Source organism: Gadus chalcogrammus, chromosome 10, assembly GCF_026213295.1.
Source record: "Gadus chalcogrammus isolate NIFS_2021 chromosome 10, NIFS_Gcha_1.0, whole genome shotgun sequence".
NCBI classification, from domain to species: domain Eukaryota; kingdom Metazoa; phylum Chordata; class Actinopteri; order Gadiformes; family Gadidae; genus Gadus; species Gadus chalcogrammus.
Window position 1 is genome coordinate 7791831 of NC_079421.1, and position 27406 is coordinate 7819236.

Below are 27406 nucleotides of genomic sequence, written 5' to 3' on the forward strand. Positions count from 1 at the left end.
CGCGGGCTTAAGAGCCATTGGCTAGGAGGTCGAGGGGTGGGACGATGACGTCATGGTTTGCGGTTTCAGTCGGTTTCAGGCGTACACACGAATCCAAAACGAAACCGGGTAGATTTGAAACCACCTCGGAGGGTGGTTTCAGAAGTTTGCGGTTTCGGTCAGCGGATTCGCCGGCTTCGTGTGTACGGAAGGCCGAACCGTACAAGACCTTTGCGGTTTCGCCATGAAATCGGCTTCGTGTGAACGGGGCCTAAATCGACGCCACTTCGACCTGGGCGGGACTTTACGTCCTACGTCACTCGCTATGGGTTTGCATGTGTGCGCGTAGCCGTTTGTCTCAGGGATCTGTGCATGAACTCCCTTGCACTACAGATTACGAGCGTCAGTGTCGTACGCGATGGAGGGTGGGTGACATTCCTACAGTCTGTGATGATCGGCTATATTTCTACAAATGACTTACTATTACTAGTGATTAACATGACGAAACAACACGAACTAAGCTAACATTAGACTATAGCCATACCAGATAACGCCATACCAGCTAACCCTAACTATTTCTATTAAACTCTGAACCATTTTGCAACAGGCAACTGTGTGTTGGTGCGTCTTATTGCTTCCCACGTCTGCGTCGGCATCTTTCCCACTCCTGGCTAATAGTTTCAGCTTTTGTACTGTATATCAGAAATGATCACCCTGTACCACAATGCTGACTTGTTGATGTTTTGTGAGCACTCACGCATTTCTCTAGGTCATCAAAAAATTGATGGAAAAAAATTGGACTTTGTTATTGTAAGAAATGTGTTGCAAAAACACTTTGTGTCTTACCCTTACCGTTACCCTAACCTTAACCACAGTAACATTTCTTCATCATAAACTACAAGTTACACAAAATGGCATACAAACATCCAGTCCAATATGAAAGAAAAAAGCTAGCTTCATTCAGCAATCGAACCCCTTATCCCCGCGTTAATGAGTTGTTCTCTGACCACTAACCCATCAGGTCTTAGTACATGCGATTCAAGAGTTAACCACTTGACAATCTTTAAACTTCGGTTGCCTAGAAATTGTAAAGTAAGTGATGTGTGTACATTGTGCGAGTATCCGTCACTCGCGATGTGTGTGCAGTCCAAAATGAAAGAAAAAACCTTGCATCACTAGGGAATCGAACCCCCAATCATCAGTTGGTCGTTGGTAACTGTAAACAAAGAGATCGCATTTTGTTTAACTGCTAACTAACAAACGGGTTTATGCGTTCACTGAACAAAGATTATGGAAATAAAAGACCACTTTTCCATCAGAAAAATCATCAGAACCGTTATTACCAACCCATAGACACTAAAGCCAAAACCTTTCTCACATGCACACCCATCGCGAGTGACGGCTATGCGCACACATGCACACCCATAGCGAGTGACGTAGGACGTAAAGTCCCGCCCAGGTCGAATTGGCGTCGATTTAGAGAGTCCCATAAATAGAGTGGCGAAGTCACGCCCCTTCCGGTAGAGCTCATAATAATAATATAATAATACATTTAATTTAGAGGCGCCTTTCAAGACACCCAAGGTCACCTTACAGAGCATATAGTCATCATAAATAAAAGACATTGTGGAAAAAATAAATAAATAAATAAACATAAAAAATAAAAAATAAATAAAACAAAAACAAGACAAAACAAAACAAACAATCAGAACAATGATCAGTTAGACGTTGTGTCTGTGCGAGTTTGAACAGGTGAGTTTTGAGTTGTGACTTGAAGGTTGTAATGGTGTCTGACTGTTTTATGTGTGGGGGGAGGGAGTTCCAGAGCCTGGGTGCTGAACAGCTGAATGACCGGGCACCCATTGTAGTGAGTTGTGATGTGGGGATACATAGTAGTCCAGCAGAGGTTGAGCGGAGGGAGAGGGAGGGAGTGTATTCTTGAAGGAGGTCGCAGAGGTAACTGGGGGCTAGGTTGTGGAGAGCTTTGTAGGTGAGGAGTAGGGTTTTGTATTGGATGCGGTAGTGTACTGGGAGCCAGTGAAGTTGGATGAGGACAGGGCTGATGTGGTCAGATGATTTGGTGCGGGTGATGATCCGGGCGGCTGAGTTCTGAATGATCTGCAGTCTGTTGATGAGTTTGGTGGGGAGTCCGGTGAGGAGGGCGTTGCAGTAGTCTATGCGTGATGTGACAAATGAGTGAACTAGGATTTCAGTGCTGGATTGGGTCAGTGATGGGCGGAGTCTGGCGATGTTGCGGAGGTGGAAGAATGCAGTCCGGGTGATGTTGTGAATATGGGGTGCGAATGAGAGGGTGTTGTCCAGGATGACGCCGAGGCTCTTGACTTTGGAGGAGAAGGGTACTGGGAATCCATCAATGATTATGAGTGGAGCTGGGGAGTGTTGTGATTTAGTGAGGGTGGATTTGGATCCGATGAGCAGGGCCTCGGTCTTGTTTCCATTGAGTTTCAGGAAGTTCCTGCTCAACCAGCTCCGGATCTCTTCCAGGCACGTGATGAGGGAGGTGGGGGGGATGGCAGTGGGTTTGGTGGAGATGGTGGAGATGGTGGAGATGTAGACCTGTGTGTCATCAGCGTAGCAGTGGAAATGGACCCCATGGTGACGGAGGAGTGTGCCCAGCGGGAGGAGGTAAGTGGTGAACAGGAGTGGACCCAAGACTGACCCCTGGGGGACACCCAGTGAGACACCTGAACACCCAGATTTGTGGTTGCTTAGTTTAACAAATTGTTGACGGCCGGTGAGGTAGGATGTAAACCAGGAGAGTGCAGCACCATGGATCCCAATGCCAGCCAGGCGGTCCAGGAGCAGAGGGTGGGAGATGGTGTTGAATGCTGCGCTGAGATCGAGGAGGATGAGAATGGTGAGTAATCCAGAGTCGGCTGCAAGGAGGAGGTCGTTGGTGATTTTGACTAGGGCTGTTTCAGTGCTGTGTTTTGGACGGAAGCCAGATTGGAACGGTTCGTGGAGATTGTTTGTGTCAAGGTGGGACTGTAGTTGTGCGGCAACCACCCTTTCAAGTGTTTTGGAGATGAAAGGGAGATTGGAGATGGGCCGGTAATGGTTAAGGTCAGTTGGGTCAGCACCAGGTTTTTTCAGGATGGGAGTGATGGCAGCCAGCTTGAGAGTGGGGGGTACAATACCAGTAGTGAGGGAGGAGTTAATTATGTTGGTGATCATGGGGGAGATGGACGGAAGACATGCTTTGACAAGGGAGGTGGGAAGAGGATCGAGCTGACAGGTGGTGGTTTTGGCTTTGCGGATGAGTTCTGAAACGGTCTGTTCTGTTACTGGGGTGAAGTCAGAGAGGGAGCTGATGAGAGGTTGGCCAGAGGTGATCATCCAGGGTGGGTCATCAGAGGGGGTGCGAGATGAGGCCAGTTGTTGGTGAATGGTGTTGATTTTAGAGCTGAAGAAGTCCAGGAACGCAGTGCATTGGGTGGTGGAAATGTCTGGAGGGAGGGATTTAGGAGGCTGAAGTAAGTGGCTGACTGTTGAGAAGAGGACTCTGCTGTTGCCTGTACCAGTGTTGATGAGGTTGGAGTAGTATGAGGTTTTTGCAGTGGTGAGGGCATTCTTGTAGTGATGGAGGTGGTCCGAATACATTTGTCGGTGTACAGTGAGTTGAGTCTTATTGTAGAGTCGCTCCAGTCGACGACCAGTGGCTTTGAGCTGGCGCAGATGAGGAGTGAACCAGGGAGCAGCGTGGGTGAATGAGACTGAGCAGGTTTTCAGGGGGGCCAGGGTGGTGAGGGAGGAGGAGAGGCAGTTATTGTAGTGAGTCACCAGGTCAGTCAGGGAGGAAGCTGGGGGAGGGTTGGGGTAGGAGCTGATCAGGGTGGAGAGGTCTGTGGTGTTGATAAGTTTGATGTTTCTGAAGGAGATGGACCGTTGTTCCTTGGTTTTGTGTAGTTGGGTATGAATGTCAAAAAGTACAGCTTTGTGGTCGGAGATGGGGAAATCAATGACATCAAGGTTAGTGGGAGTGATGTCAGTGCAGCAGATTAAATCCAGAATGTGACCTCATGGGACCTATGAGATCGAAAAATATGAATGGGTGTCAATAGAGAGAAAATAATTATTTTCTGGTCCCAGTCTTTATATGCCCTGGATTACACATATGTTGTTTGTGGATTTAAATGATAATTTTTCATGCAAAGAAAACTAAAAATGTTCGTGAAGAAGTTTGATAATTGTAGGTTTTATGTGAGGCCGCTTTGTGAACTACAGCTCTTCGCTGCTCTCGACGCATATGATATACGTCACCACACCCGCACTTGGAACTCGGCACAGAGATGGCACATAGAGATGGCACATAACTAAAACTCTCCACATGCCCCGACTTATAGTGGTTATAGTGGCTTTCTATGCTTTTATCGCCTTGAAAAAAAGTGGTGAAGTGGAGCAGAGAGATCGCCATCTCTGTGCCGGTGTTGTGTCGAGATCTGTTTCCCCGTCGAGATGTGTTTCCCCTAGTCCCCGCCCCCGTCCGAAATTACCCGAAAAGGCCCTCTGTTCCATAGGAAAGGAGGCTCACACATCTTTCAAATTCATACTGCTGACTTATTTCCCCACAAGAGATAAGTGCTGTGATTTTCAGGCTGATATCATTCAATTTGACCATTTAGAACAGGGGGAACGCATCCTGACAGCTTGGAATATTACTGTCAGATACTGTTCCCCCTCTGTTCCATAGGAAAGGAGGCTCACACATCTTTCAAATTCATACTGCTGACTTATTTCCCCACAACAGATAAGTGCTGTGATTTTCAGGCTGATATCATTCAATTTGACCATTTAGAACAGGGGGAACGCATCCTGACAGTCATTATCTGGGACTAGGGGAAACACATCTCGACGGGGAAACAGATCTCGACACAACACCGGTATTGCAGCTGTTTAAGCTGGCTGTGGACGGGGGTCCGTCATTTCATGTGGCCCAGAAGGAGATATCGCCGTCCACTCCAATACAAGTGGGGAACAGGATTGTGTCTCCGCAAAAAATGTCTGGATATCAACCAAAGGCTCATAATTACCTTCATGCCATGTCCTAAAATAATAAAAGTTTTTTCTTTCCAAAACGCCACCTCAAGCGTTTTATTAGCCGTTATCTCGCTGGGGAAGAGGGGTGTGCAGCTGAAAGGAGTCGTAGTGAAACAAATAGCATCCGAGAGGGCCTAGTTCAGTGCTCCGTTAACGTGTCAGATTTTTGGACTGGTTCATCTGCTGCTCAATAACTCTCACGGTCCTCTGCTTGCGATCATTGTGAATCATCATGTATTGATCCATTTATTCAAAAGATCCAAAGACAAAGAAGCGGTGCATTACGGTATCAGTTCTATATTCCTGCATCCGGCACGTCACGGACTAGGCCACGTGTCTAGGCCACGTGTCTTGGCCCCATAACGCGGAAGCAAATCGCTCCTGTATGTTACCCATGGAGATGTTACCCTGCTAAGATGTCTATGTTACCCTGCGCCACTGAGCAGTTTAGGAATGAATTGGCGGTGTCATGCCAAATTTGTACCGGCTGCCAAATTTGTACCGGGCGCGTCATCCATACGTAATCCATTCCAAACCTGCCTGGCAACAGATGATCGCGTCGTCCGTTGCCTGGCAACGGACGATCGCGTCGAACGACGTGAAAGATTCACGGACATTCGCGAACCTTCTATCTAGCGATCCGTTATCTGTATTGTGCTATTTCGTCCTTGACCTGCTTTAAACACTCAGTTTACTTGCTAAATTTGATTAAACAATTGAATACAATACAAATATAAAGTAAAAACAAGTGTTATCTAGCGATCCGTTTTCTGTATTATGTTATTTCGTCTTTGGCAACATGAGCGCGAATGTTTTTTGAAACCCGCTTTAAACACTCAGTTTACTAGCTAAATTTGATTAAACAATTAAATACAATACAAATATAAAGTAAAAATAAGTGTTATCTAGCGATCCGTTAACTGTATTATGCTATTTCGTCTTTGGCAACATGAGCGCGAATGTTTTTTGAAACCTGCCCGGCAACGGACGACGCAATCATCTGTTGCCAGACAGGTTTGGAATGGATACGTATGGATGACGCGCCCGGTACAAATTTGGCAGCCGGTACAAATTTGGCATGACAGCGGCCATTTTCCCGTCCGTGGTCCATCCTTTATTATGTCCATGGTTCTGTCACGCCAGGGTGTTGTTCTCCGGGGCTGCAGCTGGATACTATTGCAAATTTGTACCGGGCACGTCATCAGTTGTCCGTTGCCAGGCAACGGACAATTGATTACGTAAGGGTTGTCCGTTGCCGGGCAGGTTTCAAAAAACATTCGCGCTCATGTTGCCAAAGACGAAATAACATAATACAGATAACGGATCGCTAGATAAAACTTGTTTTTACTTTATATTTGTATTGTATTTAATTGTTTAATCAAATTTAGCAAGTAAACTGAGTGTTTAAAGCAGGTCAAGGACGAAATAGAACAATACAGATAACGGATCGCTTGTCACGGTCAATGAACAAGTGCGAATGAACGAGTTTGAAGGTTCGCAAATGTTCGTGAACCTTTCACGTCATTCGACGCGCAACGGACGACGCGATCATCTGTTGCCAGGCAGGTTTGAAATGGATTACGTATGGATGACGTGCCCGGTACAAATTTGGCACCCGGTACAAATTTGGCATGACAGAGGCGCACATGGTGGAAATGTTTGTGTGGAAGACCATTGATATTGGACAACACAGTGCTATTAGATATCATAGTGATATTGTAATTAGATACATTTGTTTATGATATCTAACCGATTTATTTGGATTTGTTTATGATAATATCTAACAGATTTATTGGATTTGATTCAAATGTTTGATCAGGCATTTTGATTTATTTGAGAACTAACTTGATTTAATTTCTCTTTATCAACAGGTTTTCAACCTAATCCGAATCCTAATTACAATCCGGAATGCTTGTTGTTCATGTTCAAAACAATTCATGTTCAATAAAATCAAGGAGAAGGATTTGAGCTGTCCTGCGTCCTCTGTCTAACAGTGCCATTTCAAGTTGGGCAAGCACAAATGAGAACATAACCCAGATAACTTGACAGTGATGGAGGTGAGAAGGTTGGCATCAATGGAGCGTAGACGGCGATTGGGGGAGTGGCGATGGAGGAGATCTGTTATGTAAGAGGGTGCAAAGTTGTTTAGCGCTTTGTAGGTGGTGAGGAGGATCTTGAAATTGATGCGTTGTTTTATTGGAAGCCAATGAAGTTGACGGAGGATGGGAGTAATGTGTTCTCTGGAGGGGAGTTAGTAAGCAGTCGGGCAGCAGAGTTTTGTACATATTGCAATTTTTGAAGAATAGTGGAGGGGAGGCCATACAGAATGCTATTGCAATAGTCAAGTCTGCAAGTGATGAAGGCGTGGATTAGTGTTTCGGCCACTGAGGATGACAGAGTGGGTCGAAGGCGTGCAATGTTGCGGAGGTGGAAGAAGGATGTTGTTCTGATGCTGTTTATGTGTGACTTGAAGAAGAGCGTGGGGTCCATGATGATGCCGAGGTTTCTGACCAGGGGGGAGGGAATGACAGAGTGACCATCGATGCAAAGTGAGAAGTTCTGGGAGGTGAGGATGATGGTTTTTGGGCCGAAGATGATAATTTCAGTTTTATTGCCGTTGAGTTTGAGGAAGTTGTGGTCCATCCAGGTTTTGATGTCAGTGAGACATTTGGTGAGAGTGGATAGGATGGCAGGAGTAATGGCTGTGTTGGTGATGATGTATAGTTGGGTATCGTCTGCGTAACGGAGAAATTGAAGACCATGGCGGCGGATGATGTGAACTAGTGGGAGCATGTGGTGGATGAAGAGGATGGGGCCAAGCACTGACCCTTGGGGGACTACTGGTGAGACAGGGATGGTGTGGGATTTGTGGTTGTTGATGGAGATGTATTGGAATCTTTCAGACAGGTAGGAGGTGAACCAGGAGAGGGAGGAGTCAGTGATGCCAATGGATTGCAGACGGCTGAGGAGGATGGAGTGATTGACGGTGCTGAAGGCAGCACTGAGGTCGAGGAGGACGAGAATGATGAGGGAGCCAGAGTCAGGGAGTAGGAGGTAATTGGTGACTTTAAGTAGGGCTGTTTCAGTACTGTGGTGGGTTCGGAAGCCGGATTGGAATGTTTCGTACAGGTTATTGGAGGAGGTATTGCTTGAGTTGTGTTGCGACGGCTCTTTCCAGTAGTTTTGAGAGGAATGTGAGGTTGGAGACGGGTTTGAAGTTGTTGGGGTCGTCGGAGTCAAGGCCAGGTTTTTTAAGGTGGGGGGTGATGGCAGCAAGCTTAAGAGGTGCGGGAACGGTGCCAGAGTTTAGGGAGGAGTTGATGGTGTCTTTGATGAGTGGCGAGAGAGGTGAAACAGGCTTTGACGAGTTCAGAAGGCATGTGGTCCAGAGGGAAAGTGGAAGATTTCATGGTGGAGAGTATTTTGGAGAGGTCTGCTATGGTTATCGGTGAGAAGATGGAAAGCTTTGGGGTTGAAGGAAGTGGAGGTTCTGAGTCAAGGCTTGTGGCAAAGGAGGTGGCAAGCTGGTTGTGGATGATTTCTATCTTGGAGTGGAAAAATTATAGGAAGTTATTGCATTTCTCCAGGGTGAATGAGGAGATGTTTTCCTGGGGTTTGAGGAGTTTATTCATGGTGGAAAAAAAGAGTGCGTGGGTTGGAGGATCCAGAATGAATGATGCCAGAGTAGAAGTTTCACGACTCAGAACGGGATCAATTGTAGATCAAAGGGGATTTATTCACAAACAGTCCAGCAGGCAAATCAGATTCCAGGTACAGGCGTGGTTCGTAAACAGGCAGGCAGGCAGACAGGTACAGACGGACAGGTACAGGCAAGAGGTCCAAAACCGATAGGCAGAAGATTTGGTCAAAAACAGGCAGGGTTCAAAACCGGGAAGAACAGTAAATTATAACTTCTCTTTAAAGAGCTTCACGCTAGTCTCACTCATGTGGCAGTCAGGTAGCAAACAGTTCATACCGTGACGATCTGACAAAGCGAACAGGAAGGGCAGTGTTTAAATACTCCACAAATCAATACAAAATGAGAGACAGGTGAACAGAGAAAATGGCGGTAAACAAACACATGGCTACAAACATAAACAAAGTCCAGAATCATCACACTCCAACAGGTAGGGGGAGACAAAAACAACAGTCCATATGAGAATCCTGACTCTTGTCAGGATTCTCATATGGACTGAACGGGCTTTGTTGAGTGCTGATTTGTAGAGGTGCATTTGCTCTTTGTAGGCGAGGGCGTGTCCTGTGAGACCAGTTTTCTTGTGTAGTTGTTCTAGTTGTCTAAGTTGTTTTTTGAGTTTGTGAAGTTCTGGGGTGTACCAGGGGGCCGAGTGAGTGAACGTGACCGTTTTAGTTTTCAGGGGGGCCAGTTGGTTGAGGGAGGTAGACAGTGTGTTGTTGTAGATGTTGACGAGGTCCATGGGGGCTGGATTTACAGGAAGGGTGAGGCCGGAGAGAGTGTTTGATATGCAGGTGGAGAGAGAAACTGGTCAGATGGATTTAAGACTGCTGAAAGTGATTTTGCGGTTCGGGGGCGGGAATGTCAATAACAAGTGTGATGGCCAGGTGGTCAGAGATGGAGATGTCGGTGCTGGAGACATTGTGGATGTGGAGGCCACTGGAGAAAACCAGGTCTAGGATGTGCCCACGGTTGTGGGTGGGAATGTTGATGTGTTGGGTGAAGCTAAAGAAGTTGAGTAGGTCCAGGAAGTCCATAGCGTTTTTACCTTCCGGGGAGTCAATGTGGAGGTTGAAATCGCCGAGGAGTAAAACAGATGGCGAGATTGAAGATAGTGCAGTGATGAATTCAGAGAGATTTGGTATGAATGATGGGTTGGGTTTGGGGGGGGGGTAGATGATTGAAATTATGAGAGGTTTGGGGCCGGGTTGTTTGAAAGCCAGGTGTTCAAATGATGGGGCAGCAGGGATGGAGAGTGGATGGGGTTGGAGTTCTTGATGGGAAACAGCAGCAATACCCCCTCCTCTGCCCTCAGAGCCTGGGTTGTCCAGGTAAGAATATCCAACAGGGGTATTTGGATACCAAAAGGGGTAACACCGGGATGGGCCCTAAGGGGGCCTGAAGTAGAGACACACAGACACTGATACGCACCTGAACTCAGACAGACTTGGTTTCAATGTTTATTCAGTGGTTAGAAGATCACACAATTACCTGTTCTAAAATCGCAGTGAAGAAGATGAAGATTCGTGGCAGAAGACATCATAATGGTACACTGGGAGAATTACTGAAATCAATAAGTTGTCCTGGAGTCGTCAAACACAAAGCTGTTAACGGTGACTAGGATGATGAAACTTCACCAGTCCTACTTGAGAAATAAAAAAGGTCTCAGATGGTTATCAAGGACTTTAGTAGCTACAACTTCCCTTTTACAAACAAAGTATCTTTACTTTGTCTAACCATCACAATAATTTATATAATTATGTATATGGGCAGTATAGCGCCCAGCTGCGTGGTCCCAATCCCTAAAAACACGACATCCCATAAAGTGTTGCGTCGTTTGAAAGTACTTCCTATGCAAAGTAATATCCATGACAAACTAAGGCAATGTTACCCACAATGTCTTAAGACTATGAGTTCAAACAGCAGCCAATGAATATTTATCAATATTCTCTGACAAAAGTCTTCTTTAGTTAAAACCAAATAAACAACCTTATTTCCTTGAAAATTGTTACAAGTAAGATAAGCCACCGCAGGACGGCGCTACAACCAGCGGGCTTCTTACTTCATGAAGAGTCAAGACGAAGATTTGTGGACATGCATTGACGCCATGTTTGGTGTGGCATTCTCCTACTCTGACTGGTTGCTTCCTCTGAAGTCAGTCTGACATCTGAGTGCTTCTGCTGCCAAGTTGTCCATCGGGGTACGTTTGCAGGTGCTTTAAGAGAGCTTTCGTCAATGCTAGTCAGTAACACACTTACTTTTTTTTGTATATCTTGTTCAAATGCTTCTATCTGAAGTAGGCAATTAAAAAACCAGTCGAATATTACTTTATAATTATTAACAGTTAAACCTTTTATCACTGTGAAAAATATTTTCTTTAGGATTATATAGATTACAACTGTGGAATTTTATAAAAATATGCTGGCTGCACAGTTGTGTTTTGTAGTGCATGGTGTCTTCTGGCTCCAGTAAGATGTTAGAGCCATCCAGTAGAGGAGACGGTTGTGTGTCTGAGCCGCGATCAGAGGCGGCGGTGGAGACGGATCGCTTTGGCTTTCTTCTGGCCAATGGATCCGCATCTGGGTGAGTAGACACTGGTCTAAATAAAAAGATAAAGATGTTGAAGTTGAACTTGATGTGTAAATCCAGCAGTCCCTATTGACAACGTGTGTCCTATACATTTCATAATCCATAGAAGCATAGACAATCAATTCTTTTTTGCCACATTCACCTGTTGCTTTGACAATCATGTATCGATAACATCCTGGCTGGTTGCCATGGTTACTTGCAAACCGCCCCTATGTGGTTTGCCTGTTTCCTGTCATGTTGTGCCTTCCTGTGTCTCACGGCCTGCCTCTAGCTGAAGACAAGCTGAATGACACACAGCATGTTGCAGCGCTACCATGTGTACACGGCTGTACCATGAGCACACATCTGTACCGAGCTCACAGTGGTACCATGAGCACATGGCTGTACTGAGAACACAGCTGCACCACGAGCACACATGTGTACCATGAACACACAGCTGTACTGAGAACACAGCTGTCCCATGAGCACACAGCTGTACTGAGAACACAGCTGTCCCATTAGCACACATCTGTAGCATACCTGGCTGCACGTTGATTCTCTTTCTACTTTCCTAGTTGTGGTCTCCCGGTGACTCTATATCTAAATATCCAGTATCATAGTGTTGTTCCCCTAGTGACTCTACTGTATCAGGGTGTTGTCCCAGTGGGGTTGTCCCAGTGGGGTTCTCCCAGTGACTCTACTGTATCACAGTGTTGTCCAAGTGGGGTTCTCCAAGTGACTCTACTGTATCACAGTGTTGTACCAGTTGTGTTCTCCCAGTGACTCTACTGTATCACAGTGTTGTCCAAGTGGGGTTCTCCCAGTGACTCTGTACTGTATCATAGTCTTGTCCCAGTGGTGTTCCCCAGTGACTCTACTGTATCACAGTGTTGTCCCAGTGGTGTTCCCCAGTGACTCCACTCTACTGTATCACAGTGTTGTCCCAGTGGTGTTCCCCAGTGACTCTACTGTATCACGGCGTTGTCCCAGTGGTGTTCTCCCAGTGACTCTACTGTATCAGGGAGTTGTCCCAGTGGTGTTCTCCCAGTGACTCTCTACTGTATCACAGTGTTGTCCCAGTTGTGTTCTCCCAGTGACTATATATCTATATCCTGTATTACATCTTGTATTGTGGCTCTATACTGTATCTATATTCATCTTGTCTCCCGGTTCCAGGAGCGGCCCGCCCCCTGAGCTGGTCCGGCAGAGAGAGGCCAAGTGGATCCACATCATCAGCCAATGGGATCACGTCTTGCAAAAGAAAAACAGCAAAGTATGTTGTGGGAGGCAACATAACAGGCGCTATTCATACAAACCATGTTTAAATCCTGACACAATGATAACGAGCCATTAGTGAATTAGTGAAATTAGTGAAATAAATCAAAAGACCAGATGGTTGAGGACTCCCCCTACAGGTGAACCCCTGTCCTCCTGTCTGCCTCAGGTCAAGGAGCAGTGCCTGAAGGGCATCCCAGCCTCCCTGAGGGCCAAGGCCTGGCCCCTGCTGTGTGGGGCCACGCAGCTCATGAAGGACAACACAAGCCTCTACCAGGTGACCCAGAAGGGATTTAATAATGAAGATATGTTGCATATAAGATGCTACCCTGCAGCTATATTTGCACACAAGTGTATAAAAGCTGTATATATATACAAAAGTGTAATACATATATATATATATATATATTAGTGCTGTCTCGCGATTAAAATATTTAATCGCGATTAATCGCATTAATGTCATAGTTAAAATAAAATCTATGCCAAATATCCCTTGATTTCTTTGTCCCATTAATTTTTCTCATTTTAATGCTCTTATCAACATGGAGAAGGGCATCGGCTTGCCTTGTGCAAATGTTTTTTTATTGATAACAACATTGGCATATACTGATCAAAACAGGACGATACAAAAAAAAAGCCTATAGTGCAATTAAACGATGAACATACAAACATACTGCCTTGAACATAGCAGTCAGGCTACTGCTTCTTTGTTTCGAGCCAAAGAAAAAAAAAAAAATATATATGTATAAATAAATAAATACATTGCGTTAATGGCGTGATAAAAAAATGAACGCCGTTAAAATTGGTTTGTGTTAACGCCGTAGACATGTGCTTGACCTGTGAAACACTCCTATGGCCGGTACAGGCCATTATACCGGCCGTTATACCGGCCGTACACAATAAATTAAAAGAACAGGTTAACATGATGCCTTCTCCTGCGCTGCTTAGACAGATTTATAGTGTGGCAGAGAGCTCTGGGAGACAAGGCAAATGCTCTCTCTGATTTCCTGTTGGTAGTTTCATTGTTTCAAGTCCTGTTTTGTACCGACCCTGTAGGCCAAGCACTGCTGTGTGACTTCAGTTTGCCATTTGTTGCTGATCAATGCATTCCTTGTTGAAGTATTGTTTAGATGTGCCTTCTATTTATATTTGATGTTAACTCTTTGTGGGCATAACATTTTAGGCTTTTCTTTATTTAATGTATCATAACCGTACCGAGCAGTTAGTTTTATGTTTCCCCCCTAATATATATATATATATATATATATATATATATATTTAAACAAACACATGCATAGAATTTAGGTGCACTTATTTTGAAGGCTGCAGAGGCATAGCTTGCGTTCACCACTCAACACACAACTGTGCATGTTTTTTTGTGTCAGTCTCTTGATTCCAGGCCGGCTCTGCAGAGCTGGGTGGACATCATAGAGCGGGACCTGGACAGACAGTTCCCCTTCCACGAGATGTTTGTCTCAAAGGACGGCCATGGGTAAATAACCTTGTCTGGGTCATCATTAACGACGTGATGTCATGGTGATCCCTGCTGTGACATCGCCCCGTCAGGAAGCCTTGAGCGATCTCATTTACATGCTTCAAGTCCCATTCATATTACCACATTATTCAGTGGAGCAGTAAGGAGAAAGTCTAGGATCAGAACGTTGGAGGAAAAGGGAAGGGAAGTCACCTGGACCGATCTGAACAACAGCCGCTCTGAAAGAGGCGTCAACAGACACAGCGCCCATTGTCTGGAGGACAGTGACTAACAGCCTCTCTCTACCCTCTGGAGGACGGAGACTAACAGCCTCTCTCTGCCCTCTGGAGGACGGAGACTAACAGCTTCTCTCTGTCCTCTGGAGGACAGAGACTAACAGCCTCTCTCTGCCATCTGCAGGCAGCGTGGGCTGTTCCGGGTGCTGAAGGCCTACACTCAGTACCAGCCCGACGAAGGCTACTGCCAGGCCCAAGGGCCCGTGGCAGCAGTGCTCCTGATGAACATGCCTGCGGAGGTAGCTGTCAATCACCCAGACCCATACAGCTTCTCATGTTATATACCATGAGGATGGCCCGATTTATATTTACCCCTTCATTACAACATATTAAACATACTTTCAGGTATTTCATTAAAGAAAAAAATCAATGTGGGCATTTAATTATATGAATTAAATAAAAAGGAAATTCAATGGATGAATTTATAGAATTTCATTCTATGAATAACACCTCTAAAAAAACATGTTTGTATATGCCATTTAAAAATCAGTTTAACTCATAAGAATGGAAAGTCAAATCCTAATGAATGAATGGCTCTACTGTTTCCTAGATAGGGTGGTGCTGGACAGTGATGGTTCTGAAGCCCCTCCCTGTTCTGCTCCATCCCAGCCAGTTGCTCTCACTCATAACTTCTGCCTCTGGGCTGCTTTTAAATTAGCATATCAAATGAATTTCCCCAAAAGCTGAGCTAGGCTGTTAAGAGAGCTCCATGCTAATACCATCATGTATCTTACCCACTGAGGTGGTCCACTGTGGATTAGATACCATTGTGTATCTAACCCACTGAGGTGGTCCACTATGGATTGGATACCATCGTGTATCTAACCCACTGAGATGGTTCACTATGGATTGGATACCATCGTGTATCTAACCCACTGATGGATTGGATAACATCATGCATCTAATCCACTGAGGTGGTCCACTATGGATTGTATAACATCATGTATCTAATCCACTGAGGTGGTCCACTGAAGAGGGATCTCTGCTCAGCTCTCTCCCCTCATGTGACCCCAGGAGGCCTTTTGGTGCCTGGTGCAGATCAGTGAGCAGTACCTGCCCGGGTACTACAGCCAGCTGCTGGTAAGATGAGCACCGTACCCACCATCAGCTCTGTGTCCCTGGGCCCCCCCACCACCCCCCTCTGTGCCGTGTGTCCCTGCAGGAGGGGGTCCTGTTTGACGCGGCCATGCTGAGCTGGGTCCTGAAGAGGGCGTGTCCACCCGCCCACAGACACCTGCAGCGCTACGGCGTGGAGCCGCTCATGTTCGCCACTGATTGGCTGATGTGTCTGTTCACCCGCCACCTCCCTTTCAACACACTGCTGCGCGTCTGGGACCTCTTCTTCTGCTATGGTAGGCGTGGCCAACAACATCACCGTGGTGATAGGTTGATTATTGGTGGTGGGTCTTATGTTATTGGTGGACGTCGGGGGGTAGTGTTAATAAAGCCCACCCTCCCCTCCTGAGTAAAGCGTCCTTCTGTGCAGGCGTGCGGGTTCTGTTCCAGGTGGCCGTGGTGCTGGTCCGCAGGGTGCTTGGGCGGGCCGACCAGCGGCAGGAGTGCTTAGGGCAGATGGAGACTCTGGAGCGGCTGAGGGGCGTCAGGGAGAGCCTGGGGCTGGAGGACGACGCCAGCTTTATGGCCGAGGTACCGTCGACCATATCACTTAAACATATCAACAACAACACTCAGCCACTCTTTGCGTTCTGCACACAGGAAGGTGTTCAGGTGGAAACACAAGTTACATGAGTGAGGCGAGAATAAGCTTCTAGTTGTAGTTTGCCATGCAGTAAAACAACACGTCTCTGAGGTACATCCTCCCTTCCCAGGTGTGCTCTGTTCCGCTCTCCAGGAGCGACCTGAAGCGACGCACCGAGAAGGAGCTGGAGACCTGGCGGAAAGACCGGCCCTCGTCCACCTTCGACCCCAGAGGCCGTTGCCATGGCTACTGGGCGTCGAGGGAGACGTTGGGAGAGGAGCGGGACCGGAGAGGCGTCAATCTGTCCGCTCCACTGGTCCGCTCGGCCTCCGCCCTCTCCCTGTCCCCCTCGCTCTTTCGCAAGCGATGGGGGAAGCGAAGCGACGCAGCAAGGGTGGAGAGACATCACTCCATGGGCGTGCAGGGGGTGGGGAGGGAGGGCTGGCCGAACGCCAGGGCACTGAGGGTGACCAGGGTCCGAGAGGAGGAAGACGGGCATAAAGCGCCTGGCAACCTGCAGAGTCGCAGGGATACAGAATCAACGCCCCCGACCGGGAGGAGACCTCCCCAAAGGGAGAAAGAACCAGGGGAGAACCATGATTCTGAAAGGAACACTCTCAAAGGAGAACCAGGAGAACAGGTGGGGATCGGACACAGGACCAGGGAGGAGCAGGGAGAACAAAGTCCAGGAGGCTCAGGGACGGTGCAGGAAGTGATTCAACATCATCCTGACTTAAGAGAGGGAGCTGCTGGGGGCGGAGCCACACAACGATCAGCTGTTAACCTTCAACCAAGAACACTGAAGGACAACAACCAAACACAAGTACCAGTGGAACAGGATCTGACGGACAACAACCAATCACGAGTACCAGAGGAGCAGGATCTGAAGGACAACAACCAATCACAAGTACCAGAGGAACAGGAGCTGAGAGACAATAACCAATCACAAGTACCAGAGGAACAAGAGCTGACTGACAATAACCAATCACAAGTACCAGAGGAACAAGAGCTGAGAGACAATAACCAATCTCAAGTACCAGAGGAACAGGAGCTGAGAGACAATAACCAATCACAAGTACCAGAGGAACAAGAGCTGAGAGACATCAATCAATCACAAGTACCAGAGGAACAGGAGCTGAGAGACAACAATCAATCACAAGTACCAGAGGAACAGAAGCTGAGAGACAACAAATCAGAAGTTCAGGAGGAGCAAAAGTGCAACATCAAGCCAAATCCGAAAGAGGAAGTATCTCAAAAGAAGCAGAGAGTGAAAACCCTTTATGAGATGGCAGAACAGGTAGCACTCTGTAGAAACCTGGTGGCGGGCCAGGAACAGAGGAGTGAGACAACTACCGATACAAATACAGACACAGAGTCACAGGCAGCAGTAGATAACACTGAACAACAGTCAGAGGCGACACCAGGACAGGAGACAGTGACGCATACGGACATAGGAACTACAGAGTGGGAGTCTGTGGCACACAAAAGTACAATAGAGTCCCCCGCAGAACAGGGCCCAGCGGTGATGATACAGGAAGTCAAAGATGCAGCGGAGGGACGGACTGAAACGGAAGCGCCGACCGCCAACCTCAGTAGCACGCAGAAACAAACCAACGTGGGCTCAGACAATGAGGATGTTGACGGTGGAAAAATGGTTATTTTCAAAAGTGAAGCTTTGAAAGAGAATACGTTGTCTTTTCAAGAGGTTGGAGTACTGATACACAAAGGTGTTCCGCAGAGTGGAGAGACGAGAGAAGGGGACTGCACCATGACAGCGATACTCCTGGAGACCACGGTGGTCCCTGAGGCGAGTGGAGGCACACGGGGTACGGCCGAGGCCTCATGTTCAGAGAGAGCCTCCGCACAGGAAGACGCTTTATGTTTCGGAAATAAACTTCAGGACAAACCAGTTTTGGAAACAAATGCAGAGACTGAGGAAGACAACGACATGAAAACATGCGACCAAACAGCTTTACTAGAAGTCCAGGTCAGCCCTAGATCACCGACTGGTGACAGAATGTGTTATCCACCAACAGGGGCTGCAGAACCACTCGCCACTGAAGAACCTGCCGTTCAGGCGTCTGCCAATGATAAAGAACCAGTAGACTCATCGGAGGTCACCTTGACCCCCGACCCCTCCACCCAGCAGCCCTCAGGGGGCAGTGAAGACCGGGGAGCCCGGCAACGGATCCAGGATGCTCCCCTTTCCATGGGGGCGGGGCCTCCAGTCAGTTTGTGCATCCCTGTAAGCGCGCCCCTGTCAAGCCAAACCCCAACACCTTCTGGGGACTTCCGTGTGCGTAAGACCTCCCACGGCTCAAGGTTGGCACGCAGACTCTCTGAGGACATCTTCACCGCTCTGGAGACGTCCCGGTTCAGACCCGATCCAGACCCACAAAAAGGACCTCCAGCTCCAAGCCGGCCAGGCCTACGGTCCCCTCCGCCTGGAGCCCTTTCTGCTCTTCCTCCACCACAGGGACCCACAGGTGGGGGGACCTCCGAGGAGCCCCCCAGCCGCCCAGGGTTCTTCAGCCGACTGAGAGGAGGGCGTCCCAACCGCCACAAAGACACAAAGGCCGAGAGGGCGAACACTCAAAAAATACAGATCCCCAAAATCTTCCTCCAGGACTTCAGCAGCGGGGTTGGGGAGGAGCGACCCCTGCAGGAGCCAGAGGAGCAGCAGGAGCTGCTGAGCTCCAGGGGCCGCCGGAGGAGGCGCAGAGAGAGGGAGCTGAAGGAGAGAGAGGAGGAGAAGGAGAGGAGGAGAGTGGAGAAAGAGCTAAAGAAGGAAGGGAGGAAGAGGGACAGGAAAGCAGAGTGGCCCAGGGGGAAGAAGCTAACCCCGACCTCCCCGGGCAGCCTCTCAGGGGCTCAGCATAGCTGCTCGTCTCCACACAGCGACTCATACTTCTGAGGAACCCTCCCCTGCCCCGCGCCATAGAAATAATAACGACATTTTTTTTTTGTATCCAGCGCCAAACAATGTCTGTTTTATTTTTGTGTGCTGTACTCTGACCAACACTTAGCCCAGTGCTGTAATATAACATCAAGTGTCTCTAGTCAAAGTTATTTTAGTAATGTACAAAAATTAAAAATTTAACAGCATCAGTACAGTTCAATAAATCTTTTTGGAATTCTTTACATGCAGACGAGTTTCACTGTTTAAATAAGTCTAGGTAATAAAATAACCAACAAACAGCAAACTTATTTGTCATTAAGTGTGAGAATAAATGAAGAGCAAGTGTTGAAGGTATCCATGTCCGTTCCCATAGAAACGACCGAAGGCCACGATGTGAACCATCCCCCTCTGGATTCAGCCTCACGGGCGACCCCTGACGCCCGAGGCCCTCAGGGGCCCTGCCTTTAGCTGTCCTCACTGTCGATGGCCTCAGGTCATTCCCACAGTCGCTGGCCTCAGTGGTGGGCCTGGTCTGACCTCAGGGGCGGGCCTCAGAGGCGGGCTGAAGGCGGGCCCCTCACTGGCCCTGCCTCTATCCGTCGTCCTCACTGTCGCTGGCCAGCACCTTCTGGCTGCTTGGGGTGTGGCCGCCCAGCGGAGAGCCAGGGGGATACACCGACCCGAAGAACAGAGACCGGAACTGGAGAGGAAAAACACAGAAGTTTAGTATGGTATTGTAGAAAAAGATTGAATAAATCCCATCCATTTATTCCTATAATCATTATTATTCATCTTCGTCCATCTCTGCATACAAACAGTGGACAATAAGTATTGATAATGTCTGCATAAGATTATATAATCTAACAATTAAAATTCTCACACCCCACACAGTTAAAGGGTTATTCCGGTGTAAAATGGATTTGGGATATGTTTTGTATGATAACGAGTTGAAACGTTCGTTTTGGAGCACGAAAACCGCAGATAGACGCTTTCTTCAGTTTGCTGTTTTTAGCTGATTCTATCAAAAAGCTATAAGCTTGGAACGAAGGGGGCAGTGGTTATGGTAAAAACGAAATCGCTATTATAAAGCACTTAAAAGGCTAGAAGTAGCCCGACACTTCTTTGATAGTATAATAAGGGTCTTAACATATAAAACGAGGCATTGAGAACTTTGTAAGTGTACAGATTGTTTATTAAAAAGGACATTTTATGCACACCATCATTAGATTACCCGTCAATGCCATTTTGTTTTTAAGACTCGATAAGTAGATTGGCGAACATAGAGCTTGCGTGTTGCTGACAGATGTCACAATCTCTGTGTACGTCAATCTACCTATCGAGTCTTGAAAACAAAATGGCTTAGACGGGTGATCTACTGATGGTATTGTGTGTATAAAATGTTAAGACCCTTATTATACTGCCAAAGAAGGGTCGGGCTACGCGATTTAGTTTTTACCATAACCACTGCCTCCATTGTTCCAAGTTTATAGCGTTTTGATAGAATCGGCTAAAAACAGCCAACTGAAGAAAGCATCTATATCCGGTTTTTGTGCTCCAAAACGAACGTTTCAACTCGTTATCATACAAAACATATCCAAAATCTATTTTACACCGGAATTACCCTTTAAGGGTCTACGATAAAATGCCACAGAAATCTAATTCTGATGCAAATTTTAATTCTGAATGGTCAGAAAGAGAAAGCCCCTCCCCCCAGTATAGCCCCACACCGTTAAGCCCCTCCCCTGTATAGTCATGCCCTGTTAAGCCCCTCCCCCCTACCTTCTTATTGGGGGGTCTTCCAGGCTCCTCCTCCTCCTCCGTCAGGTCCTCTCCTGGCTCGCTGTGGGCTGGGCTCCATGGGTCGGGCGTGGCAGTGGGGGACACCACCCGGCCGGGGGCCAGGGGGGCCGGGGGGGCCGGGACCGAGGGCCCTGCTGCCATGCTAGTATCCATGGCGATGAGGTACGACTCCAGCTCGTCGTTCATGAAGTCGTCAGCAGGGGGCGCTGGCGTGCCAGCTCTGAGGAGACAGAGCAGGGGCTGCTGAGACTCCTCCCACTACATAATGTCCTAGATGTATGACTCATAATAAAGGTGATAATAGGCAGCTAGATATAAGAGAGCTGCTCACCGGTCAGAGGTCTGGACCCCCGACTCATCGGACAGCGTGGCCAACACGAAGTTACCGTCCAGAACGCTGTCCGTCACCGACAGCACGACAGGACTGAGGACAGACAGACAGGAAGGACTGAGGACAGAGGACAGAGGACAGAGGACAGAGGACAGAGGACAGAGGACAGAGGACAGACAGACAGACAGACAGACAGACAGACAGACAGACAGACAGACAGACAGACAGACAGACAGACAGACAGACAGACAGACAGACAGACAGACAGACAGACAGACAGACAGACAGACAGACAGACAGACAGACAGACAGACAGACAGACAGACAGACAGACAGACAGCTTAACCCCGCGACCAGACGGACCAGATTGTGGTCCTACCTGCCGGGCTTGCCAAAGTACATGGAGACAGGCAGACCGGTGGACTCAGCGAACACCAGCAGACCCTGGAGAGAGGAGACGATTATGATGACCAGTGTTGAACCATTAAACATATTCACCCTGTCATACTACATGCTTCTTATGTTGATAAAATTGTAGATGAATCATTTACAATTTGGTGACAAATTCACTGATTTAATAATTTATTAAATCAAAATGCCAAACAAGTGTCGCACCCTCCAATAACTGTCTCAACCTCCGTGTCCACTAGCTGTCTCACCCTTCCTGTCCACTGTCTTCCCCTCCCTGTCTACTACTTGTTTCAACATCCCTGTCCACTAGCTCTCTCACCCTCCCTTTCCACTAACTGCCTCACCCTCCCCGTCTCGACCTCCCTGTCCACTTACCTGTCTCCCCCTCCCTGTCCACTACTTGTCTCACCATCCCTGTCCACTAGCTCTCTCACCCTCCCTGTCCACTAACTGCCTCACCCTCCCCGTCTCGACCTCCCAGTCCACCAACCTGTCTCCCCCTCCCTGTCCACTACTTGTCTCACCATCCCTGTCCACTAACTGCCTCACCCTCCCCGTCTCGACCTCCCTGTCCACTTACCTGTCTCTCCCTCTCTGTCCACGACTTGCCTCACCATCCCTGTACACTAGCTCTCTGACCCTCCCTGTCCACTAACTGTCTCAACCTCCCTGTCCACTAACTGTTTCACCCTGCCTGTCAACTAGCTGTCTCACCCTGCCTGTCAACTAGCTATCTCCCCCTCCCTATCCACTAGCTGTCTCACCCTCCCTGTCCACTAGCTGTCTCACCCTTAGCTCCTTGAGGCAGAAGGTGACACTGCTTCGAGCTCTGACTTCAAAGTGGTCAAACTCGTCTGAAGACAAGCACAGCTCTGTGAGCATGGCCTTGGACGGCTCTGGAAGGAGGGAGGGAGAGAGGGAGAGGGAATAGAATCAAATAAAAAGAGAACAATATGACAAAACAAGGGGAACGGAACAACTCTAGAAATCTTCAAATCTGTCTCTTTTGTGCAGTCTTGGATGGTCGATAGCAGAACACGTTCTTCATTTATATTATAATAATGTTATATTTACCCATCATAAATATTTCTTCCCTTTTTGGCATATTCATGCGTACAAATTGTTAAACTCTTTTTCATTTATATTATTCTCTAACCCTTCACACAACCCTTGATAGTGTGTGTGTGTGTGTGTGTGTGTGTGTGTGTGTGTGTGTGTGTGTGTGTGTGTGTGTGTGTGTGTGTGTGTGTGTGTGTGTGTGTGTATGTGTGTGTGTGTGTGTGTGTGTGGCCAATTTCATTGAAATCCTCCAGAGAAAACTTATAGATTGTAAACCCCTAGAACCCTCCTCACCTGCTTCCTGGTCGACGTGGTTCCTGAACCAGACCCGCTCGTCGCTCACGGTAACCGTCACTTCATCGAGAGACGGAGGGAAGTTTAGCACGGTGTCCGTGAGCACCCTGGGAACAGAAAGACTATCAGCTGACCCAAAGGACTGAAGCTCTAATTAGAGGAACATGGGAACCACCACAAAGAGCAGAGGTGGAAATACCAGGGTAAGAAACTTAAAGTCCTTCATGGTACTTTGGGTCAAGAATTTGGATATTATTTGATGAATAGCGCAACACATGTGTACAAAGAATTAATAAATATCTCCTACTCCGGTTTTAAGTGGCAGATACAAGGCAGTATTCACATAATCTGAACCAGAAATAGATTCAAGACTGCAAAAGGGGATGGGATATTTGATGTATCTTTTGAGTTCCAGTGAACCAAACCTTGGCTGCGCTTTGAGCACGTTAGTAGAGCTGTCCTTGTCAAACACGGCCTGCAGGCTCTCACTGTCCTGGAAGGAGAGGTTATGAGTCTTCAGCAGCCCTGCAGAGACACAGAGGAGCACATCACCAAGAGGGCCACATCCCCAAGAGGGCCACATCACCAAGAGGGCCACATCACCAAGAGGGCCACATCACCCAGAGAAACAGAGGGCCACAGGTCATCTGATCATGATTGATGATCGGAGACATGCCAAGGGTCATCGGCCCAACTACCACCGATAAAGGCCGACCTCTCACACTCCCTGCAACTAGACCCCCAAGAAGTTAACATCATTAAGACAGTGGAAATGTTTGAAACCAGGCGTTCCCAGTCCTCCTTAAGGTGACCCTTGCTGGCTGCTTGCCTACCATGTTTACAGTGCAGGGTGAAGGTCAGGCCTACCGTGTTTACAGTGCAGGGTGAAGGTCAGGTCTACCGTGTTTACAGTGCAGGGTGAATGTCAGGTCTACCGTGTTTACAGTGCAGGGTGAAGGTCAGGCCTATCGTGTTTACTAGGGGTGTAACGATACCCGAATTTGTACAGAACCGTCACGGTACAGGCACTTCGGAGTGGTTACAGAGGTGTACCGCAGTGCGTAAATGTGGCGTACATAGCGTTAATATGGTGAATTTAAAACTTGAAGTCGGAGTTCCCCCCGGATCGTATAGCCAAAGTATACTACTCCGACTCCGTAATCCAACTCCGTAACTACGGCGACCCCTCAGCAGCTCTCCGTCGGAATGTCGGACACGCAAATCAATTCGCCGCCCGATCGATCTTATATATTGACTACAAACCATGTAAGCAAGCAGTGTTGTAAATAAACTTCCAAAGCTTTTCCAATCTTATTTGGTGTTTTATTGGTCCTTAAGGTGCAAAGTAAACAATTTACAAAGTAATTAAGGTGCAAAGTCAAACCGGAGAAGTGATTCCGGAAATGAATTTTTTTTAGAGGACCAATCACAGCCGTCTCCGTTGCGTCGACCAATAGGTCCATAGCATCGACAGATGTTAAAAAATATTGGACGCGCACATAACCTACAAAGAGGGTCTCCAACAGGTTCTCTGTGTACGTACAGCACATTAACATGCTCATACATTTGAAAAGGCATCATCCAGGTGTTACTATCACCGTTCAGAAATGCAAATGCAATAACTAAGTTTATTGGTGTTTTCATTGCTGCTGACCTACGGCCATTCGCCGTTGTTGACAATCAAGCAGTTTTTTTTAATTTTCCCCTTAACTATGAACCGTACCGTCCTGTGTACCATACCGTGACTTCAAAACCGAGGTACGTACCAAACCATGACTTTTGTGTACCGTTACACCCCTAGTGTTTACAGTGCAGGGTGAAGGTCAGGCCTACCCTGTTTACAGTGCAGGGGGAAGGTCAGCCTACCGTGTTTACAGTGCAGGGTGAAGGTCAGGCCTACCCTGTTTACAGTGCAGGGGGAAGGTCAGCCTACCGTGTTTACAGTGCAGGGTGAAGGTCAGGCTACCGTGTTTACAGTGCAGGGTGAAGGTCAGCCCTATCGTGTTTACAGTGCAGGGTGAAGGTCAGGCCTACCATGTTTACAGTGCAGGTTGAAGGTCAGGCCTACCGTGTTTACAGTGCAGGGTGAAGGTCAGCCGGTTCCGGTCTGCGTCCAGCTCGATGTGGCACTTCTCCACCGTCTTTTCCAGGGTGGCCAGAGACCTGAAGACCGCCTGCACACTCTGAACCCCGGAGGGGAGGAGGGGTGTTATGGAGGTGGACTGAAGTGAGCTGTAAGTACATCACTCCATTCTGCCTGTCACTCACAAATACCTTAATGGCCATCTTACAGCGGAAGCCATGTCCCTCTGGGTTAACATACCTGTTCAGAATAAAACACACAAAGAGTTATTCAGTGGTGCTTCACTTGGTATGAACAATAAGATGTTCTTTACTCACTGTGACGTACCTGCTGAAGAAAAGTGGAGCGAATAGGAAGCAGGCGTAGGCCGAACGCGAGGAGTTCACAGTCCGGAGGGTCAGCTACGACCAGGAGGAACAGAGCAGAATCATCATATCACATCAAATCATCACAGTCCGGAGGGTCAGCTATGACCAGGAGGAACAGAGCAGAATCTAGAGGCAGGCCGTACCATTAGGCAAACCAGGCATTTGCCTGGAGTCCCGGGCCCCATGGAAGGCTTTTTGGGGCCCCCAAAAGGCGCTCTTTATATTTTGTCCCCATATTTGTTGTTCTAAAAAAACTCGTAGTAGCATCGGAATATCTAATTACTCATCTTTTGACGGTCTTTCCGTGTGCACCCCCCCTCAGTCTGCACTACATGGACTATTCAATTTTCCGCTCATCACACGTATGCGGAAATTATGTAAAAAAAACAGTAAACAGCGGTAAGAGGGTCACAAACAAAGAAGAAGAAAGACCAAAGGCAGGAGTTTATTTCAAAGCTATCAAGCTTCTTTTTTTTTTACAGGCACCGCGGTGGCAGCGGGACCGTTGGCGGAACAAGTAGAGCTGTCTACATCGTTTGCATTCACCAGTCAGTCAAGTTTTGAGAGAGAGAGAGAGAGAGAGAGAGAGAGAGAGAGAGAGAGAGAGAGAGAAAACACAGATGAGGACAATCACAGATGAAGACAAACAGAGAGAGAGGAGAAAAAACAAGCTCAGAGACACGAGAGGCAAATAAACAGTGAGACTGAAGAGGTAAATGATAAAATCTTAGGTTAACATTCTGTGTGTCCCCATAATTGATCTATATGCTTTTTTTTTTTTTTTTGCAGGTGACACAAAATAGACCACAATGCCCTGTCCAACCCCCTGCTGTGACTTACTGGAAACCTAAGTAAATTATGACATCTTAGGACGGTTAACAGTCAGTGTAATATGTGTCACCATAATTAATCTTTCTGTTTTGTATGCTATTCTCACTTTGCAGGTGACACAACATAGACCACAATGCTCTGTCCAACCAACTGCTGTGACCTACTGGAACCCTTAGGTAAATATATAATTAACAGTTGCATGAAAGAAGGATAGTGTCTTTTGTTCATCTCTTGAATGGAGTATCTCATTATAAAATATAAGGTACATTAGGCCGGTAGATGCAGGGGCCCCCAAATTACTGTTCGCCTGGAGCCCCCAAAGGGCTATGATCGCCACTGGCAGAAGCATCATATCACATCAAATCATCATATCTGCAACGGCCACTGACCAGGCAACACATGCACGTTGTTATAAGTTATTGAATATTGATACGACTGAGAGACAAACTCGTACCCCATCTTCCTGTGGTTCTAGGTACAACTCGTCCCCGATCCTCGAAAGGGAATGAATGGCCTTGGCAAGTACTGAGAAACACACACACACACACACACACACACACACACACACACACACACACACACACACACACACACACACACACACACACACACACACACACACACACACACACACACACACACACACACGCTTCATTTAGCCGACAAATTAACACCTGCTGATTTTCGATGGATTTTTTAAAGATACGCCATGTTACCTTTCACGTTTCCTCCAGTCACGACACAGTCCATCTGGGTAAGATCTGCCAATGCCTCCGCTAGAGCCGCTCTATGAACTCTGCAGCGGAGATGTAGCTATAGCTAAAGACTAGCTGGTCGTTTTTACACCGCTTTTTGTGTCGCCTGCAGTGGTGGCCAGTGAGCCTAAACTATAAAAGACAATTGTGTTAGTCCGCAAATGGTATTATTATCAGTACCCGGGTCGAATAGTTTAATGAAGTTCAGGCATTTGCAGCAGACATTGTTTACGCCGCCATAAAGCGCGTCCTCACTGACGACCAATCAGAGAAGCGCAAATAATTTAGGGAGGTTTCACGATTGTACGCATGCGCATCTAGTGTGTCTGAAATGTACAGAAAGTTTGGACATGTTTGATTTGCAAATTGCAACCCATTAGACGTCATACATTCCAGATATTACTTTATATTAGGCTGTTTACAAGAGCAGCTGTCTACATCGTTTGCATTCACCAGTAAGAAAAGTTTTGAGAGAGAGAGAGAGAGAGAGAGAGAGAGAGAGAGAGAGAGAGAGAGAGAGAGAGAGAGAGAG

At 47.4% G+C, this 27406-nt stretch overlaps 2 protein-coding genes across 4 annotated transcripts; one reads left to right on the forward strand and one right to left on the reverse strand.

The window, feature by feature from the left end:
• Window positions 1-10895: 10895 nt before the first annotated feature.
• Window positions 10896-20464, forward strand: tbc1d10c (TBC1 domain family, member 10C). Of its 3 annotated transcripts, none has more exons than XM_056600259.1 (10): window positions 10896-10943; window positions 11165-11314; window positions 12476-12572; window positions 12744-12851; window positions 13960-14066; window positions 14469-14583; window positions 15359-15424; window positions 15507-15696; window positions 15831-15991; window positions 16174-20464. In XM_056600259.1, the coding sequence occupies exons 2-10, from the start codon at window positions 11181-11183 to the stop codon at window positions 18955-18957; spliced, it is 3762 nt and encodes a 1253-aa protein (XP_056456234.1). In that variant the 5' UTR covers window positions 10896-10943; window positions 11165-11180; the 3' UTR covers window positions 18958-20464. The 3 variants fall into 3 exon arrangements, with proteins under 3 accessions (XP_056456234.1, XP_056456232.1, XP_056456233.1); XM_056600257.1 differs by having other exon boundaries at window positions 10896-10931; XM_056600258.1 differs by having other exon boundaries at window positions 10909-10972.
• rad9a (RAD9 checkpoint clamp component A) lies at window positions 18999-27154 on the reverse strand. Its single transcript, XM_056600261.1, has 12 exons — window positions 26836-27154; window positions 26574-26644; window positions 25248-25321; window positions 25112-25160; window positions 24906-25020; window positions 23263-23362; window positions 22838-22944; window positions 22274-22380; window positions 21453-21517; window positions 21074-21166; window positions 20722-20962; window positions 18999-19642 (listed from the first exon to the last, which is right to left on the reverse strand). Exons 1-12 carry the CDS (start codon window positions 26867-26869, stop codon window positions 19535-19537), a joined length of 1164 nt encoding a protein of 387 aa, XP_056456236.1. The 5' UTR covers window positions 26870-27154; the 3' UTR covers window positions 18999-19534.
• Window positions 27155-27406: the final 252 nt, after the last annotated feature.

Bases quoted from the DNA above. Each gene is read 5' to 3' on its own strand.
- tbc1d10c (XM_056600259.1), top strand. From the start codon at position 11,181: ATGGTGTCTTCTGGCTCCAGTAAGATGTTAGAGCCATCCAGTAGAGGA. The intron at 12,573-12,743 runs GTATGTTGTGGG...TGTCTGCCTCAG, and splicing joins TGCAAAAGAAAAACAGCAAA to GTCAAGGAGCAGTGCCTGAA. The intron at 12,852-13,959 runs GTGACCCAGAAG...TTTTTGTGTCAG, and splicing joins ACAACACAAGCCTCTACCAG to TCTCTTGATTCCAGGCCGGC.
- rad9a (XM_056600261.1), bottom strand. From the start codon at position 26,869: ATGGACTGTGTCGTGACTGGAGGAAACGTGAAAG. The intron at 23,363-24,905 runs GTAGGCCTGACC...GTGTCTCTGCAG, and splicing joins CACCCTGCACTGTAAACACG to GGCTGCTGAAGACTCATAAC. The intron at 21,167-21,452 runs GTAGGACCACAA...GTCTGTCCTCAG, and splicing joins TACTTTGGCAAGCCCGGCAG to TCCTGTCGTGCTGTCGGTGA.